Below are 21274 nucleotides of genomic sequence, written 5' to 3'. Positions count from 1 at the left end.
CAGAATTGGCGAGACAGGAGCCCGCAACGGAGAAAGCGCTCTTGAAACACACCAGACTTCAAACTGGCGCCAAATCCTGGCATAAGCCACGGAAGTGGAGCGCTTACGGGCCTGCAGGAGAGTGGAAATGACCTTATTTGAGTAGCCTTTATCTCTCAATTGCGCCCTCTCAATCGCCATGCCATAAGACCAAAGCGGCAGGCAGCCTGCATGGCCACGGACCGTGTGACAACAGGTGCAGAACCAGAGGTAATGGAAAGGGAGCCTCCAACAGCATCTGTCGGAGGTCCGCATACCAAGGCCTCCTGGGCCAATCCGGGGCGATGAGCACCACTTCTCCTGGATGCAGCCGAATCCGCAGGAGCACTCGCCCTATCAAGGGCCACGGAGGGAAGACATACAGCAAGCCCAGGGGCCAGGGTTGAGCCAAGGCATCCAACCCGGCAGAGCGAGGATCCCTCCCGTCTGCTGAAGCAGCATGGGACTTTGGCATTGGAACTGGTCACCATAAGATCCATCACTGGCTTGCCCCATTTGGCACATATCTGCAGGAATACATCGTCTGCTAGTTCCCACTCCGCTGGATCGATCTGATGCCTGCTTAGTCGGCTTGCACGTTGCTCTGACCTGCAATGTGAGCTGCTGACAGGGACTGTAGATGCAGCTCGGCCCAGTGGCAAATTTGTTCGGCCTGCGTGGCTAGAGCTCTGCACTGAGTGCCGCCTTGTCGATTTATGTAGGCCACTGCTGTCGTGTTGTCCGACATCACTCGGACAGCCAATCCTTCCAGGGTCACTTGAAAGGCCAGAAGAGCCAGAAACACCTCTTTCAATTCCAGGCGGTTGATAGACCACCCCGACTCGTCGGGCGTCCACAGACCCTGGGCATGCTTCCCCTGGAAATATGCGCCCCAGCCCTTCAGGCTGGCATCTGTCACCACTAAGCACCAATCAGGGAGCGCCAGCGGCATTCCCCGCCGCAACATGCTGTTCGAGAGCCACCACTACATACTGAGGCGGGCCGCAGGGAGCCAAGAAAGTCTGCACTGATAATCCTGAGATACTGGAGACCATCGTTGAAGTAGAGAAGCCAGAGGTCTCAGGTGCGTTCTCACCCAGGGCACCACTTCCAAGGTGGCCGTCATCGATCCCAACAGCTGGACAATGTCCCAAGCTTGCGGGCGGGGCATCCTCAGGAGCAGACGGACCTGATTCTGAAGCTTGCACCTCCTTTGCTCGGGAAGAAACACATAGCCCGAGGCTGTGTCGAACCTGGCCCCCAAATATTCTAGAGATTGCGAGGGGGTCAGGTAACTTTTGGCCATATTGACGACCCAGCCCAGAGATTGAAGGACTGAAACCACTCTGGCTGTAGTTAGATGACTCTCTTTTTCTGAATCTGCTCTGATGAGCCAGTCGTCTAGGTACGGGTGAACCCGGATACCCTCTCGCCTGAGAAAAGCAGCTACTACCACCACCATTACCTTGGAGAAGGTTCGGGGAGCTGCGGCGAGGCCAAAAGGCAAGGCCCGAAACTGGAAATGTTTTCCCAACACCGCAAACCCCAGAAACTTCTGGTGCGGGGGCCAAATGGTATGTGCAAGTAAGCTTCTTTCAGGTCCAGAGACGTGAGAAACTCTCCTGGCTGTACCGCCGCAATGACGGAGCGCAGGGTTTCCATGTGAAAATGCCGCAATCTTAAGGACTTGTTCAGCTCTTTTAAGTCCAGGATCGGGCGAAAAGACCCACCTTTTCGTGGCACCACAAAGTAAATGGAGTAGCGGCCTAGACCTTGTTCGGCGGGAGGCACCGGGGTCACAGCCCCTATCTGGCACAGATTGTGCAAAGTCTCCTCTACCGCCGCCCGTTTGGCGGCAGAACCGCATCGGGACTCCACAAACACGTCTCTCACCGGGCCATCGAATTCTATTCGGTATCCGTCTCTGATCAGGTCCAAGACCCACTGATCTGCGGAGATTTTGGCCCACTCCTCGAAAAAGAGGGAAAGCCTTCCTCCGATGACAGGAAACGAGGAGGGTGCACCATCATTGAGAGGGTCGCCCCTGCACTCCAAGCCTAGAACCGGCAGCTGCAGAACGTTTGTCCGAGCGAAAGGAGTTTCTCTGCTGAAAGCGGGCACGAGAAGTGAACCCAGCAGCACGCCACGGGCGGTACCTTCTACCTTCATGGAAGTGAGGTCTGTAAGAGGAGCAAACCGCCTGACCCTTAGAGGAAGGCTTCGGCCTATCTTCGGGCAAGCGCTGAGGTTTGGAATCCCCCCGGCCTTTAACAATGTTTTTCAGCTCCTCACTAAACAGAAGGCCTTGAAAGGGCAACTTCACCAAGCTTTGCTTAGAGGCCATGTCCGCCGCCTAGTGTCGTAGCCAAAGAGTGCGGCGAGCCGCCACTGCTACAGCCATTTGTTTAGCCGAAGCTCTGACCATATCATAAAAGGTGTCAGACAAAAAGGACAAGGCTGACTCCATCCGCGGAGCCACTTCAGATAAGGTCTCCACTCCATCACCGGGCTGTTCCACTGCCTGCTGTAACCAAGCCAGGCAGGCTCTAGCAGCATAACAACTGCATGCAGACGCCCGAACAGTGAGACCTGCCAAATCAAAGGACCGCTACAGAGCTGAATCAAGCCTGCGGTCTTGAATATCCTTCAGGGCAACACCTCCTTCAACAGGGAGGGTAGTTCTCTTTGAGGCATATTTTCAAAGCACTTAGCCTTCCAAAGTTCCATAGGTTTCTATGGAACTTTGGAAGGCTAAGTGCTTTGAAAATAAGTCCTCTTTGTCACAGCCGTGACCAGGGCATCCACTTTAGGCATTGCAAAGCGAGCCAAAAGTTCCTCACTCAGAGGGTATAATTGCCCCATAGCCCAGGCAACCTTCAAAGGTCCCTCGGGGTCAGCCCATTGAGCCGAAATAAGTTCTTGAATGGAGTCATGTAAAGGAAAGGCTCGAGCAGGCTTTCTGGTACTAGCCATCCTTGGATTAACAGAGGAGGCTGTGCCACTCCCTGGATCTTCAATCGAGAGGGCTTGTAAGGCATCTGAAATAAGCGCTGGCAGCTCCTCACGGTGGAAAATCCTCACCACAGACGGATCATCAAGATCCTGTGGCAATTCTGCACCCCACTCTGGCTCCTCAGACCAAGAAGCTCTGCCAGACCCCTCTCCTCATAGCCCTTCTGCGTTTATCAGGAGGATAAGAAACAGGCAAAGCCAACTCCAAAAGGCCAGGATCCACCGGGGGAGGGGGGGGGGGGTAGGCAGAGGTTCCGAAGATCCCTGTGGAAGAGCTCTTTTAAGCATGTATGCCTTATGCAGCATTAAAACAAAATCAGGGGAGAAAACCGCTCCCTGACCGCCTGGACCCTGCCCAGGGCTATCAGCTCTATTATAAGCCTCACTCAGAGGACCCCCCCCCCCCCCCCGGATTCAGGGCTCTCCGTCGCAACGGAGGCCGTGCCATGTGGAAAATCCAAAATGGCGTCCGTTGCCAGCTCAGAGCGCGAAAGATCGCTGCTCGCCATGCTCGGGCCGGCTCTACCGTCTGTACAGCACGATTTACAGAGACCCGCTGCTGATTTGTGCTTGCCACATTTAAACAGCGCTTTACAGTCTCCGCAGCCATCACCGAAAACGGCGGTAAAATTCAAAATGGCGGTTCGCGCCAAAAACATCCCGATCGCGGGCCCACCCCGGAGTCAGAAAACACTCTTACCTCACTAGACCAAGTATCACAGCTCCGGTCCTGCAGAAGAATCTAAAAAAAAAAACCTCTTTTCCAAGCCCGCTACGCTAAATTTATTTATTTATTTGCATTTGTATCCCACATTTTCCCACCTATTTGTGGGCTCAGTGTGGCTTACAATACATTGTGAATGATGGAAATACAATTTGTTGCAGTACGATTATGGGTTACATTGTGAAGAGTTATGGGAAGACAGAGTAAAGTCAGGATATCATTTGGGAATAGAACATCATTTAGGAAAGATGAATGGAACATAACAGTGGGGAATAGAGAGGGCGATAAAATAGTATCAAGGGAACATAAAGTTCTAAACAATTTTATCTGTGGGTAGAGTTTTAAGAGTGGTGAAGATACGGGGGAAGAGAATTCAGAAGAGAGTGTATTGATGCGTATCTATTAGTGTGTATGGACTTCATGTGTTTTGATTCTTGCAGTAGATTTTCTCAAAGAGATGAGTCTTTAGTAGTTTGCGGAAGTCGGTTAGTTTGTAGATCGTTTTCAGGTTGCGTGGTAATGTATTCCAGAATTGCGTGCTCATGTAAGCGAAGGTTGATCCGTGCAGTACTTTGTATTTTATGCCTTTGCACTTAGGGAAATGGAGATTGAGGAAGGTTCGGGACGATCTTTTAGCGTTTCTGGGTGGCAGGTCTATTAAATCGGACATGTATGCAGGGGCTTCACCGTGAATGATTTTGTGGACTAAGGTGCATACTTTAAAAGTGATACGTTCCTTGAGTGGGAGCCAGTGTAGTTTCTCCCGTAAGGGTTTTGCACTTTCGTATTTTGGTTTTCCGAAGATGAGTCTGGCTGCTGTATTCTGGGCTGTTTGAAGTTTCCTCAGTATTTGTTCTTTGCAGCCTGCGTATAGTGAGTTGCAATAATCCAGGTGACTGAGTACGAGTGATTGCACTAGACTGCGGAAGACAGATCTTGGAAAGAATGGTCTTATTCTTTTCAGTTTCCACATGGAGTAGAACATTTTTTTGGTTGTGTTATTCGCATGAGTCTCAAGTGTTAGGTGGCGGTCAATAGTGACTCCAAGGATTTTTAAAGTTTCTGAGATTGGCAGATTTAGTTTAGGTGTGTTAATGGCGGTAAATTTATTCGTGTTGTATTGGGAGGTAAGTATGAGGCATTGAGTTTTTTCTGCGTTGAGTTTCAGTCGGAATGCATCTGCCCAGGTGTTCATGATGTGTAGACTTTGGTTGATATCGTTAGAGATTTCATTAATGTCTTTTTTGAATGGAATATATATAGTTACATCATCGGCATATATGTATGGGTTTAGGTTATGGTTTGATAGAAGCTTTGCCAGGGGGGTCATCATTAGATTGAAAATAGTTGGTGAAAGGGGGGATCCTTGCGGTACTCCACAATCAGGTGTCCATGCGGCAGATGTAGTTGAGTTTGATGTGACTTGATATGAGCGTAAGGTTAAGAACCCCTTGAACCAGTTTAGGACATTGCCTCCAATGCCAAAATATTCAAGAATGTGTAATAGGATTCCGTGGTCTACATGTCAAAGGCACTTGACATGTCAAATTGTAAGGGGAGTATATTGGTGCCGGTTGCAATCATTTGTTTAAATTTGGTCATTAGGGTAATTAATACGGTTTCTGTGCTGTGATTTGACCGGAATCCTGATTGGGAATCATGTAGTATGGACTTTTTTTTTTTTTTTTTTAACGCTGTGAGGAAAGCAGAGGCAAAAGAGGTAAATAAATTCACTCCAGAGGCTCAGATAAGTGGGAAAGGCAGGGAAAGGCGAACCAATGTGCCTGCATCCACTGAGTGGGAAAGGACAGGGAAAAGCAAGCTAATCTGTCCACATCCACGGGGGCATGGTTAAGGCAGGAAAAGGGCTGACCTATGTGCCTTCAAAGTGAAGCTGCTATAGCCTCTAACACCCCGGCTAACAACTGGCAAGCCAGGAGCCACCCCCAGGCAGATTTTTGATGGAGCTCGAAGAAGCTGCAGCCACCCTGCTTGGGGAGATAGAGAATATTTCCCCCTGCTGGTTGATAGACACAACCCATACGTAATGGCTTCATCTGCTTGATGACAAGGAAATGAGCAATGTGTGTTAATTCTGTGCAGCAGGAAGCTATATTTTTCCTGATATGTCTCATTGAAAATGGTCTTACTCTGAATTCACTTGAGGCAATTTTCATCATGTGGGACTGATAGTACAAAAACAAAAATGGGCTTTACATCATTAGAAAGTGCAAGAAAAAGCCTACTACTACTATGGTTCCCATATACAAATCCTGGTACAGCAACATATTGACCACACTCGAGTTGTTGTACAGAAATGCTATGCTTTTTTTCATTGTTATGTTGCTGCATCACCTGCAGATATTCTTCCAATTTTGAGATCACTCTTGTTGAGTAGGATGAAGCTGTGGCGGCTTCATGTGACAGGTATTTCTAAAGTTGCAAATCAAATTGTCCAACATTTCATGAGCAGAATCAACATTGGCAGGACTAAAAGGAATTTTATATTCATTATGCTCACTTGAACAGATCAGGTGTCAAAATATGTTGACTGGTGGCATGTTGTAGACTGTTTCTTGTGGCAAGATGCTTCACAGTGCCACCAATGCCATCTCACACAGTTTCTGTGGCTCGTGGTGAAAAAAATGCCATTCTGCTGACAAGTTAAAATCTTCCTGGTGCATGCATAGATTCGTAAAGTTCTTATAATTCTTGTACTGAGCTGAAGCACCAACACTAAGTATTTAATGGGTGTAATATTAGGCAGCACCTCTTTCAGATGTTGAATGAATGCCTTCTGAAACGCACACACACACACAATCATGCTGCTTTCAATCACCGATGACACACATGGAAATGAATTCAAGGACCTCATTCGACATGTGGTAAATAACAGGATGAATTGTTGCTTGCCTGATTTTCCAATAAAACCCCTGAATGGCATCCTGGACAAATGAGTAGTTCTCAGAGGCGTTAAGCAGAATTAAGGCTGTGTCCACTTTCAAACTGTATTTACTGCACTTGAGAAGGCAGCTTGAGCTGCAACTGTGTAGTGATGCACACAGCGAGATCAGAGTATGTCGACATTCTCAACAGACTTTCCTCTTGTGAATATTGTTGTGTGATCTATGTGGCACAACTGCTTGAACAATAGTTGTCACCTTCTTCCAAGTCAAAACACTGTGCAACTTTGCCTGGAAAGATCTGGCTCCAATGAATCATACAGTCTTGTGATTCTATATTACATACGACTAAAGACGTCAGTGATTTGTAGTCTAACTTTGCTTCACTGATGGCTGACAACAGTTTTTCTTGCAATAATTCAAGTGTATATAGAGATTGAAAGACTTTAAAATCACACCAACTCACTCCAGTACTTAAAAGCAATGGAGTGTCTTTGCTGCAGGACGAAAAAGCCTCAGAACCGCTGCCCCCCCCAACACCACACACACGTTTTCATAAGTGGCGAGATCTTTTGGGGTGAAGTTAATGTCATTGGAATAAAAATCTCCCTTATGCAGTCTTAAAAAAAAAAAACTCCAAAGTTTTATTTTTAATCACCTTGTGGATACCCAACTTGTGACTGCTTATGGATGTGCTCACCATCAATCTTCACAGAGAAAGTCTCTTTCCAGGGCAGATTCAGGAAAGATGCCACCAGATGTTTTCTGGTGACAATTGTCCTTACAATAATTCCAATAGAGCAAAACCCTAATTTCTTAGCCATATTGTTACTACAAGTCCAAAGAGTTTAAAAAATCACATTAAAATTTATTTTAAAAAATTGTCCACAGATCACAGTCAAGCAACTTCAGTGCATTGATTTCTAACATATTGTACAACAAATCACTGTTGAACAGAGTCAATATGGAGTCTAACTGAAATGTAATGTGTCAATATCTACCTCAAGCCACTAGCTGAGCTGATCCGGTCAATGAACACTCAGTTCTACATCTATGCGGATGATGTGCAGGTACTCATACCCATTGAGCCTGACTTACCTACAGCCTTGAATAAACTGGATTACCTGTCTAACATCAATTCAAGAATGGGCTAAGCACAACAAACTTTGCCTGAACCCAAGTAAATCCGAGCTTCTCTGGGTCCCTGACACAAGTGGATACATACCCGACATCAAAATCCATTTTGGGAAGTACGAACTCCCCCTCAAATCACAAGTCAGTTAGATTCAACACTTACTCCGATTCCCCAAATTCAAGCAACCTTCAAGAGCTGCTTCTATTATTTGCGACATTTTTTATTTATTTTATTTTTATTACATTTGTACCCCGCGCTTTCCCACTCATGGCAGGCTCAATGCGGCTTACATGGGGCAATGGAGGGTTAAGTGACTTGCCCAGAGTCACAAGGAGCTGCCTGTGCCGGGAATCGAACTCAGTTCCCCAGGACCAAACTCCACCACCCTAACCACTAGGCCACTCCTCCACTATGCTGCCTCTCTCCTTACATCATAAGAGAACATAAGAGTAGCCATACTGGGTCAGACCAATGGTCCATCTAGCCCAATATCCCGTTTCCAAACAGTGGGCAAGCCAGGTCACAAGCCTGGCAGTAACCCAATTATTAGCAGCATTCCATGCTACCAATCCTGGAGCAAGCAGCTGCATCTCCCTGTCTGTCTCAATAGCAAACTGTGGATTTTTCCTCCATGAATTTGTCCAAACTTTTTAAAAACTCAGATATGCTAACCGCTGTTACCATATCCTCCGGCAAAAAGTTCCAGAGCTTAACTAGTCGTTGAGTGAAAAAATATTTCTTCCTGTTTTAAAGTATTTCTGTGTTACTTTCTTGAGTGTCCCCTAGTCTTTGTACTTTTTGAAAGCGTAAAAAACCTATTTACTTCTACTCATTCTACACCACTCAGGATTTTGTAGACATCAATCATATCTCTCCTCATCGAGAAGGTAAATCTTACCATGACATGTCACAACTGGGATAACATCAAGACTGGATTACTGCAATGTACTATACAATGGTTTGTCTACAAAGGGCCTGCACCAGTTCTGGTTGATTCAGAATGCAGCAGGAAGGTTGCAAGCAACGTGACCACATCACACCACTTTTTGCAATAACTTCATTGGCTACCAGTACAATAGAGGACTAAATTTAAAACTCTATGTCTGATCTTCAAGGCCCTCAAAGGACATGGCCCCGAGTACATGAAGAATAGGATGATTCTCTACACGCCGCCAAGGACACTAAGGTCCTCTCAAGGACTATCACTAACCACACCCTCTCCAAAAGACATTACACGATGTGATACTCACAAGAGAGCCTTCTCCGGAGTAGCCCGCACACTCTGGAATGCACTGCCTAAAAGGCTGCGCTTAACACAAGACTATCTCTACTTAAGGAAGCTGGTGAAAGCTTGGCTCTTCAACCAGACCTTTAATGGAAGTAACTAACTTGTTAGTCTCACTCAAACACACGAGTGACTCTGGATGCACATACTGCAGCAGCACAAGTTTATTCACTCATACCCCTAGCTGAGAATATTTAACCATCCCTCTGACCTCATGTGGAACTTTCTTTAAATCAGTCACCTTAATTTCTAACTCTTCTTACTCTCTTACCTATCTATATGTAACACCTTTGCTTTACCCTTCACTATCAATTAAAATGTTCTATTACATATTATGTTGACATTGTAAGTAGTATACTATGCCATACTTTGTATTATTTGAGCACTAGTAAAAGAGGCCCGTTTCTGTGTGAAATGAAACGGGCGCTAGCAAGGGCTCTCTCCCCCTCACCCCAACTCCCCCTCACCCCCCCCCCCAGGAGTTCCCTGCACCCCTGTCTTTGGAGCTTCACACCCCGTTCGTCCTCCGGGTTTGAGCCCCTTCCCCTCAGAGTTCCATGCCCCCTACCTGCCTCTCTCCCTCACCTCCGCGTTCCAGCCGCCCCTTACAGTAGCAGGACCCCCCCTCTCGTCCCAAGGCTCCCTCCCCCCCCTCTCCTGTTCCGCAAACAGGAAATGAGGGCGGGACCAGAGGCACAGCTGAAACAGAAGCGAAAACGAAGGCAGTCTGAAGCAGCGTCCGTGCGTGCTGGACTTCACTGTTGCCGTCCCAGCAGGAGGTAAAAAGTTTTAAAGAACATCCGGCACTTACGAAGGGCAGAGACAGCAGCACACGTCCAGCTTGCACTCGGAGGCCACAGAGAGGGAGGGAGACGCTGGGCGGTGGAAATTGGAGAGGGGGGCCGTAGAACTCGGACGGGATTGGGCCTGTGGAACTCGGACAGACGGGAGTGGAGGTAGGGGGTCATGGAACTCTGGGGGGGGGGGGGGGGGGGGGGCGCGATTCTTTACTCACCTCCGGTGGCTGGTGCTAGATTCCCTTCCCATTGGTCCGCCCTGTGACGTCATCCCCAGGGCGGACCAATGGGAACTGTGTTACGAACCCAGGCATCCAGACGGAGGTGCAAATTATTAAATAGGATTTTTACTACTGTAATTGCCAATTGCTCATGTTTCATCTATTCTTACTGTACACCACCTTGAGTGAATTCCTTCAAAAAGGGCAGTAAATAAATCCTAATAGATAAATGTGTCCACTTATTCTCATTGGTCAGAATTTCATAACTGTCAAGCTCTCATTGGGTGGAAACTTAGTTGACATGACCTATTTGTCAAACCAAATCCAAAGATACTAGTAATTTCTTTCCTCTTGAATTCTATGTTTAAAACACTGGTTTACCTTTAGAAACTTTAAATATAGTTTACCCGACAATTATTTAGAAGTAACTGAAAGTCTGTAGCCAGACCTACAGATCTGTGCAAATTAAGAAAATAATTTTGGACCTTTTTTGAAAAAGTGGTCTGGGAGAGAACTTTACTGATTTATATTTTAGAAGAGTTAAATTATAACTAAATATCATAAAATTGCATCTAAGTTCACGTAATTTAAGCAACAAATACTAGAATTTTTAAAGTTACTCATGATACACATGACTTTTGGCTCATAAGAATAACATATAAAACCTGAGCAGAAAAATCAAACTGGCATCAAATGAAAGGATTTTTCTTGCACTTTCAAATGATGAAAATTGATTCTGAAGTGGACTCACTTACGGACTGACAATTCTCTGTGAGAAATATCAGGAAAACTGTAGCTTCCAGCTTCACAAAATTAAACACTGCTTATTTTAACCAGTGCTACTAACAGATAAAATATGAAAGCTCTTCCTTTAATATCTTTGGCACAGTGGTTTGCTGAAAGTGGTATTTTGTTGCACAAGACTGAAATAGAATCCCATTTTATTTTACAATATCTCAGAAACTATGTGCACCAGCTCAAAGTGGGTTGCAGTTTCTGAATCTATACAAAATTCTACGTAAGTGGTGACTTCTACCCTACATGCTGAATCTAAAAGGTGAGGGATTTGATATACTGCCTTTCTGGCTACAACCAAAGCGGTTTACATATATTATAACTACCAGTATATGCAGTTCAAAACTGCCCTCCACTATAGGCTGCCGCATTGGGTATGTGCAGGGGTTGACACAAGTACCTCCTCGCAGATGACCCTCATGATATGGTGACAAGTGAGGAGATTTGAATCCACTCTTACAGGTCGATAGTTGTTTTGCTTTAATTAGTTTGTTTTTTTTATGTATAAGGCAGGCTTCTTGATTTTCTGGCTGATTAAATTGTATTCATGGCCTGTATTTGCTGTATTATGTATTTGAAAAAAAAACTTTCAATAAAAATATGGATACAAAAAAAAAAAAAAAAAAAACCTGCCCTCCACACTCTCTCTCTAATGCATTCAGGAGTGTATCAACCAGCAAGGTCAGATTCTAACCTCCTCCTCAATCCCTTGTTTCATTTTTCTCTCTGACCTTCCCACTAGTGAAAATTGTAAGCTATCCCCTCTGCTCTATACCACTATGGAAATTACAATTTCTTTTCTCTTTATTCTCTAATTTCCTCTCACTTCATATTCTGTACATTTTTGTAAATGGCCTTGATTTTCTTTTTTAATGAACGGCAGTAAAGAAAGTATCCAAATAAAAATACCTCCCAGACCTTGCCCCAGAGAGGGGGTTGCACCATGAGAGGAGAATCTTTGACTGGCAAATTAGGTAGGCCCTCCAGCTGGAGTCTGGAAGTTGGATTTAGCAAGAAGTAGAAAGGTCCAACCAATGATCTTGCCAATAACGAGGAGACCCCTTTTTGTGGGGGCAGCAATGGTCTAGAAATGGCCTTGTCAATGACTCAGGATCCCCAGCCTGGGTTACAGCAAAGTCCCAAGGATAAGGGCTTTCAGAGGAGGAATGGATGTGACCAATGATCAGACTAGACCGGTGATGGCGAACCAATGGCACGCGTGCCAGAGAGGGCACGCAGAGCCCTTTCCCTTGGCACGCGCGCCGTCGCTGGTCCGCCCACGCTCCCTCCCTCTGAACACCAGTTCGCCACCTCCTGCCCTCCCTCCAACCTAACAAGCATCAGGGCTGCCCGCCTGTCCTCCCTCCCAGCACCAGGAACCCCCCTTCTCCTGTGAAATTTAAAAAGTATACCATCCTCAGGGTTAAGGCAGTGTGCAGCGGCAGCGAAGCGCATGTTCTTCGATCAGCGCGCCTTCGGCCTTCTCTTCTGTCTCTGAAGCTGCTGGGTGGGAGGGAGGCCTGATGTTGGGTGCTGGGTGGGAGGGCGGCAGGCCTGGTGCTGCTGGGTGCTGCTGCTGGGTGGGAGGGAGGCAGGCCTGGTGCTGGGAGGGAGGGCAGGGGGGAGAGGAGGGTTGCTGGACATGGATGGAGGGCAAGAAATGAAGAAGAAAGAAGGAAAGTAAAGAAATAAATGGAAAGGAAGCCCTGGAAACGGATTTAAGAGAACAGACAGCAGCAGAATCAGAGACTGGACCAATATGGATAGAAAAACAAAATCACCAGAGAACAAAGGTAGAAAAAAAATCATTTTATTTTCATTTTAGTGTTTGGAATATGTCCAATTTGAGAATTTACATCTGCTGTCTTATTTTGCACTGGGTATACTGGAGCTGTAACAGCTTACAGAAATGATTTACAATGAAAAAAAAATCATGTTATTTTTTCCTCCTATACTAGTATAATATTTTCAGTGACGTCTGTTTATATGCGCCATGGCTGGTGTAGGGGGTGTGGCTATCATAGGGGTGGAGTCATATGTGGTAACCCCGCCCATAATGAGTACCGGCACTTTGCGATAAATAATTCGATTTTGGGTTGCTGTTTGGGCACTCGGTCTCTGAAAGGTTCGCCATCACTGGGCTAGACCAACACATGGTTCATTGATAGCTCCTTCTCTGACCTGCACAGACATGATAAAGCACATTCATCACATTATGAGATTCGGCCTGCTGAACTTGGTAATTACAGAGAATGCCCCCGCCCCCAGGCCAAGACAGACCAAAATATGCAAGAAGCTAAATGAGGCTTCATCCTTTGACAGAGAATTAGCAAATCCACCAACAGTATGCTGGGAGTGTGAGGCACACTGGGCAGTCCTTAGTGCATTCAGGTAAATAAATACAGTACAAACCAGTCATTAACTATGTTGTTCGATCCCCAGCAAGGGGCCAGGGTGTGGGCTAAGCTAGGAATGGGGAAGACCCAACCAACAATCTAGGCATTCATAAAATGGTTACCAAAATGATAAAGGGGATGGAACTACTTCCCTATGAGGAAAGGCTAAACCAGCTAGAGCTCTTCAACATGGAGAACAGACAACTGAGGGGAGATATGACACAAGTCTATAAAATACCGAGTGATGTGGAATGGGTACACATGAATTTCTTGTTTACTCTTTCAAAAATACAAGGTCTAGAGGGGCACATAATGAAGCTACTACATAGTAAATTTAAAACAAATCAAAGAGAAAATTTTTCTTCATTCAATGTGTAATTAAACTCTGGAATTTATTGTCACAAAAATGTGGTAATGGCAGTTAGCTTACCAGGGTTTAAAAATAGTTTGCCAAGTTCCTAAAAGAAAAGTTCATAAACCGTTATTGAAGTAAACTTGGGAAAATTCACTGCTTATTCCTGGGTTAAGCAGCATAAAATCTTGTTTTACTCTTTGCCAATTACTTGTGACCTGGACTGGCTGCTGTTGGAAACAGGATAAGTACATAAGTAATGCCACACTGGGAAAAGACCAAGGGTCCATCGAGCCCAGCATCCTGTCCACGACAGCGGCCAATCCAGGCCAAGGGCACCTGGCAAGCTTCCCAAATGTACAAACATTCTATACATGTTATTCCCGGAATTGTGGATTTTTCCCAAGTCCATTTAGTAGCGGTTTATGGACTTGTCCTTTAGGAAATCGTCTAACCCCTTTTTAAACTCTGCCAAGCTAACTGCCTTTACCACGTTCTCCGGCAATGAATTCCAGAGTTTAATTACGCGTTGGGTGAAGAAAAATTTTCTCCAATTTGATTTAAATTTACTACCCTGTAGTTTCATCGTATGCCCCCTAGTCCTAGTATTTTTGGAAAACGTGAACAGATGCTTCACATCCACCTGTTCCACTCCACTCATTATTTTAAATACACCTCTATCAGGTCTCCCCTCAGCTGTCTCTTCTCCAAGCAGAAAAGCCCTAGCCTCCTTAGTCTTTCTTCATATGGAAGTCGTCCCATCCCCGCTATCATTTTAGTCGTCCTTCACTGCACCTTTTCCAATTTCACTATATCTTTCTTGAGATGCGGCGACCAGAATTGAACACAATACTCAAGGTGCAGTCGCACCATGGAGCGATATAACAGCATAACATCATCCTCACACCTGCTTTCCATACCTTTCCTGATAATACCCAACATTCTATTCACTTTCCCAGCCGCAGCAGCACACTGAGCAGAAGGTTTCAGTGTATTATCGACGATGACACCCAGATTTCTTTCTTGGTCCGTAACTCCTAACGTTGAACCTTGCATGACGTAGCTATAATTCGGGTTCTTTTTTCCCACATGCATCACCTTGCACTTGCTCACATTAAACGTCATCTGCCATTTAGCCGCCCAGTCTCCCAGTCTCATAAGATCCTTCTGTAATTTTTCACAATCCTGTTGCGAGTTAACGACTTTGAATAACTTTGTGTCATCAGCAAATTTAATTACCTCACTAGTTACTCCCATCTCTAAATCATTTATAAATATATTAAAAATCAGCGGTCCTAGCACAGACCCCTGAGGAACCCCACTAACTACCCTTCTCCATTGTGAATATTGCCCATTTAACCCCACTCTCTGTTTCCTATCCTTCAACCAGTTTTTAATCCACAATAGGACATTTCCTCCTATCCCATAACCCTCCAATTTCTTCTGTAGCCTTTCATGAGGTACCTTGTCAAACGCCTTTTGAAAATACAGATACACAATATCAACCAGCTCCCCTTTGTCCACATGTTTGTTTACTCCTTCAAAGAACTGAAGTAAATTGGTCAGGCAAGATTTCCCCACACAAAAGCCATGCTGACTCGGTCTCAGTAATCCATGTCCTCGGATATGCGCTGTAATTTTGTTTTTAATAATAGCCTCTACCATTTTCCCCGGCACTGATGTCAGATTCACCGGTCTATAATTTCCCGGATCTCCCCTGGAACCTTTTTAAAAAATGGGCGTTACATTGGCCACCCTCCAATCTTCCGGTACCACGCTCGATTTTAAGGATAAATTGCATATCACTAGCAGTAGCTCCGCAAGCTCATTTTTCAGTTATATCAGTACTCTAGGATGAATACCATCCGGTCCAGGAGATCTGCTACTCTTCAGTTTGCCGAACTGCCCCATTACGTCTTCCAGGTTTACCGTGAAGTCAGTAAGTTTCTCCAACTCGTCCGCTTGAAATATCATTTCCGACACCGGTATCCCACCCAAAATCTTCCTCGGTGAAGACTGAAGTAGAGAGCTGCACGGCTTCCGTCCCCGCGGGAATCCCGCGGAACCCGCGGGATTCCCGCAGGGACGGAGGCAGTTCCTGCGGGGTTCCCGCGGGGATGGAAGCACTTCTGCGGGGTTCCCGCGGGGACGGAGGCAGTTCCTGCGGGGTTCCCGCGGGGATGGAACCAGTTCTGTGGGCTTCCCGTGGAAGTGTAAGCTGCACCTGCACCAGCCTCTCATCTACCGAATACCAATTTATTTGAGTGCTGTCTCTTCCTCCTCTTCTTCCTTGCTTTAACAGCATAAATGTGGAAAGTCTTCCATTAAGGAGGTGGTAGAGTCACAAATGATGACGGAATTCAAAAAGGCATGGGATGAACACAGAGGATCTCTAATTAGAAAATGGAAGTTATATAAAAGCTAACCTTAAATGGCTGCATGTGTGTGTGGATATGTCAAGTGACACTTAGATGGCGACTCTGGCTGTGATGAACTAGAGCTGATACCTGGCAGACTTGTATGGTCTGTGTCTCATACATGGCAATCTGGTGTAGGATGGGCTGGAAAGGGCTTAGACAGCAACTTCAGTGGCTGGAACATAAGGACAGTGCTGGACAGACTTTTACGGTCTGTGTGCCACAAATGAGAACATGAATAGGCTGGAGTGGGCTTCGATGGCAACTCCAGCAGTTGGAACATAAGGATGGGGCCAGATAGACTCCTGTGGTCTTTGTTCCAGAAACACGAAAGAAAGACCATAATCAAGTATATAATATCACACTCGTTGATTTAATGATGAATTGATCATGAGTGTGACTATTGGGCAGAGTGGATGGACCGTTCAGGTCTATTTGCTGTCACTTACTATGTTACTGTTAATCCTCTTTGCTCCCAGGCTGGTGCACAGACCTCAGCTCTGACACAGGCACGAGAATCAGATGTCACCTGACCTACTGGCGCGTGCATGTGGCGTGAATGGACTCATCCTCAGCACACACTGTCAGTGAATCAGAGACAAATCTTACATGTGCGCACCAGAGTGTTCCAAGTTTCAACTTCTATTCCTTCCTTGCCTACAGTGCTGTGGCTCAAATCCAGAAAGGGAGCTGACTGGAACTTTCTTTTATGTACTATTAAATTCTTACGGGGATGGGTGGGGATGGGTTAAATTCTTGCGGGGACGGGTGGGGACGGGTTGGGATGGTTTTAATTTTTGCGGGGATGGGTGGGGACGGGTAAGATTCCAGCGGGGATGGGTGGGGACGGGTAAGATTCCAGCAGGGACGGGCGGGGATGGGTAGGATTTCTGTCCCCGTGCAACTCTCTAGACTGAAGCAAAGAATTCATTCACTCTCTCCACTACGTCTTTGTCTTCCTTGATCGCCCCTTTTACCCCTCGGTCATCCAGCGACCCAACCGATTCTTTTGCCGGCTTCCTGCATTTAATATACCGAAAAAAATTTTTACTATGCTTTTTTGCCTCTAATGCTTTTTTTCGTAATCCCTCTTGGCCTTCTTTATCTGTGCCTTGCATTTGCTTTGACACTCCTTATGCTGCTTCTTATTTTCAGACGGTTCCTTCTTCCATTTTCTGAAGGCATTTCTTTTAGCCCTATTCTATGCTTATGTATTTATGTAATATTGAATCCTCTAAATGCAATAAAAGGTGGAGGTGGCTGATCAATGACATGTACTGTAATTCAAAACTTCCACTGCATCATACGAAAGTGTGCAATCACACAATATACGGTATATCATCCAAGCACCTTGAGGCTTTTTCCCCCCATATGTCTTAAATTATATATATTGTGTATTTGCACACTTTCTTTTCTATGATGCAGTGGAAGTTTTGAATGTCAGTTTATGTAATATTGGCCATATAATATTAATAAAAGCCAAGATCTGCTTTATTCCCCAATATATGGTGTACATAATTGAGGAGTGTAAGGCGATGGGAAGTCCCATCTACCTATACTAAACACAATAGTTATTGTGATCCTATTACTACAACTGCTGTTAAGAAACTTGTTCCTGAACACATTAAAGAATTTCAAATGCCAACAGTTTAAAAACAAAAAAGTTTGATAACTGCTTTCTACGTGGCTTAACCTTTTAAAAATGACAGTCATATAAATTAGATCTGGCCAGAGGTTGTTTTGCAGAATGGAGATCCAGAGCTGTTTCACATTCTCCATGTACTACCTAAAAGAAAAATCCACTGCTTATTTCTAGGATAAGCAGCATAAAATGTACTGTACTGTTTAGGGATCGTTGGCCATTGTTGAAACAGGATGCTGGGCCTGATGGACCTTCGGTCTCTCCCAATGTGGCAATACTTATGTACTTATATGTACCTCTTCTTTTCCTCTTTGCTTTTACCATCTGCTTTATGGGTAAATAGGGCAGTTACCTTTGTTCAATGTCTGCTTCATGCAATTGGAATTTCACAGCAGCCATTTCAAAGGCTCCTAGCAAATTCAATCCAACCTAAAAATCAACTTCTCCCATGAATTGCTCCCTACCCTACCTTGTGCTTCAGCAAACAGAAAAATGCAAGCTGTTTATTGTATTTTCATAACTTTAAAAGCTGCACACAGTAGAACAAATCTTTATCCACCGTTTTAATAAAATTAGAATATAATGAAAAAAACAAACCAGTTACTTTTCAGAGTAATCTACCGCCTATCTCAGGAATTAGACATGGTATCTTTGCAAGATCACTTGACTTCCTTAAACAAAGGTTCTGAAGACACTCAAAATTAGCTCCCTTAACCTAAATCCCCCCCCCCCCCCAAAAAAAAAGCCTAAAGGTTAAGGTATTTGGGCACCTTTATAGATATACACCTTTTACTCTAACTTTAAACTGGATATGACCATATCTTTTCCATTATTTTGGGAACAAAATAGCAAACCCATCAACCCACCATGGATCACAATGTCCGCCTCTAAACAATTCAAGTCTCAAACAGGGATTGAGTGATTATAACAGCCAGAAAATGCGAGATTAAATGGGTCAAGATCTTTATCATATTCCCAAAAGGTACATATTTTGTCCAGTACATTCATTCAAAGTGAAAGTCACACAGCAATGTGATGTTAATGCTACCAGTTTACTTTCCCCACATAATTTTTGCAACTACCAAGGCCTCCCCACTCTTTAGGTGACCTACTACTACCATACACACTATAAGGGCCACATACTATGAAAGCCCTTTTGGAAGGCATAGGTAACAGCTCAAATTCAGGATTAATGAGTATCCCACTTCATTCAGCACAGGCACCAACTTTATTTTTTTTTCCTCAAACAGGAACTTTACAACGTTTTATCGTGTTATTTTCTCTCCACCACCTCTTCATAAACCACCTCAGGAGAGACAATTCATAGTAACATAGTAACATAGTAGATGACGGCAGAAAAAGACCTGCATGGTCCATCCAGTCTGCCCAAGACAAACTCATATGTGTATACCTTACCTTGAATTTGTACCTGTCCTTTTCAGGGCACAGACCATATAAGTCTGCCCAGCAGTCACCAGTCCCGCCTCCCAGCACCGGCTCTGGTACAGACCATATAAGTCTGCCCTCCCCTATCCTCGCTTCCCAACCACCACCTCCTCTTTCCCCCACCTGCTCCGCCACCCAATTTCAGCTAAGCTTCTGAGGATCCATTCCTTCTGCACAGGATTCCTCTATGCATATCCCACGCATGTTTGAACTCCGTTACCGTTTTCATCTCCACCACCTCCCGCGGGAGGGCATTCCAAGCGTTCACCACCCTCTCCGTGAAAAAATACTTCCTGACATCTTTCCTGAGTCTGCCCCCCTTCAATCAGCATTCCTGCATATAAATTCCAAGCCCAGGTCCGTTCAATTTTTCAGGATTTGTGTCCAGACAGATTTTGTTTGGCGGAGGAAACGCAGAAGCATACTGAGTAAAAGCTTAATCCCGTCAACAGAACTAGTCAATATTTGCATTGTAATTTGTACTGTGTGACAATGCCTATGATTCATGTGCAAGCTCCCAACTATAAACCATTGTGAATCTATTCTGCATCTGGGCTGAAATTACTCCCCCAAAAGGCGTTAATACCGTAATACTGGATCTTAGTATGAAACAACACTATGCCCACTCCCATCGCTGTATATATATATATATAGGAAACACTAGTGGATTTTTTTCTCCACCCCTCCCCCAATTTCTGGAGGTCTAAAGGATGGAATAGCATTTCAGAGCATTCACTAAAGAGACATTTAATGAAAGTGTACGAGATAGCAAGGAGGTGCTCCTCGCTACCCATGATGTGCAACCGATTTCAGTAACTGCTGTGTGTGTGTTTGTTCAAGATGTGTCTTACTCTCCCAGAATATTGTGTAGTCACCTGTATTGAACAGGAGGTGGACCACGAATGAAAATGTGCCAGAAAAGCTGTTAAAGCTCTTACTAATCGGGTTTTTGATTACTGTTGATACATATCACAACAGAACAACCCCAAGAAGAAATGCCTTATATTTCTTCTTGGGGTTGTTCTGTTGTGATATGTATCAACAGTAATCAAAAACCCGATTAGTAAGAGCTTTAACAGCTTTTCTGGCACATTTTCATTCGTGGTCCACCTCCTATTCAATACAGGTGACTACACAATATTCTGGGAGAGTAAGACACATCTTGAACAAACACACAGCAGTTACTGAAATCGGTTGCACATCATAGGTAGCGAGGAGCACCTCCTTGCTATCTCGTATACTTTCATTAAATGTCTCTTTAGTGAACGCTCGGAAATGTTAGTCCATCCTTCAGACCTCCAGAAATTGGGGGAGGGGTGGAGAAAAAAATCCACTAGTTAGGCCTTCACCTGCACCCCCCCCCCCCCCCCCCCCCGCTGCTATGAGCCTGCGCCCCTCCCTCACCTCACTGTAACGCTCGTAGGCCCCGCAGTCACCCCTCACGGGCTCAGACGACCCGCCCCACAGCTCTTACCTGGCAAGAGGCAGCAGAGATACAACAGGGCCAACCGCCTCCTCACTGACCACCGGAGAAGGGGGGCGATGTGTCCGGGGGCGCCCATTCCCCCACACCTCCGTGGAAGACTCTTCAGTCCAATACCCAAGCGCACGCAATCCTGGCAAGCACCAGTAGAAGAATTTAATTATTAACTTCGAGGGCAGCAACTATACCACGGCCGTTAGCCCGATCGGTTCCGCGCCGGTAAAGAGCACTACAAAAGAAGAAACCACCACTAGTGTACGCGGGAAACAATCGGAAACTAACGACCTAAGGGACTAGAGAGAAAGCGCAGCGGCCGGCGCGTACCACTTACTACACCTCTCACAATGAAGCGGAGGTGTGTGGCTCCCCTCAACTAAATAGCACTTTTTACTGTATCAGAGCGATTGGGTTGAATTATTCTTGTTTACAGTAAGATAAGTGAAAATCCAGGAATAAAAATCCAGGAGTTGGCAATGAATCGAATTACTTTTATAGGTTTATAAATGATGCCAGTTCCCCCTTCTAAATGATCTCGCCCAGGTACAGGAAACTTGAAAACTACAGGAATTTGGGGTGTGTGGGGAGAGGGGCGGTGCCTCTTTGATTCCTCAAGTTCTTTTGCTGTTGGAATTGAGACGTCGCTTCTTG

The 21274-nt window shown here is 45.3% G+C and overlaps 1 protein-coding gene across 1 annotated transcript in view; it reads right to left on the bottom strand.

Moving 5' to 3' along the window:
• Positions 1–20891, bottom strand: part of LSR (lipolysis stimulated lipoprotein receptor) — a 119163-nt gene extending 98272 nt beyond the window's left edge. The window contains exon 1 of the mRNA XM_030213376.1: positions 20618–20891. Within this exon, the coding sequence (XP_030069236.1) occupies positions 20618–20705 (88 nt within the window). The 5' untranslated portion in view covers positions 20706–20891. The remainder of the gene's footprint in view (positions 1–20617) is intronic.
• Positions 20892–21274: the final 383 nt, after the last annotated feature.

The sequence above is a fragment of the Microcaecilia unicolor genome, chromosome 8 (genome assembly GCF_901765095.1).
Source record: "Microcaecilia unicolor chromosome 8, aMicUni1.1, whole genome shotgun sequence".
NCBI lineage: Eukaryota > Metazoa > Chordata > Amphibia > Gymnophiona > Siphonopidae > Microcaecilia > Microcaecilia unicolor.
The sequence above is the reverse complement of the archived record's forward strand: the minus strand, read 5'-3'. Positions and strand labels throughout refer to the sequence as shown.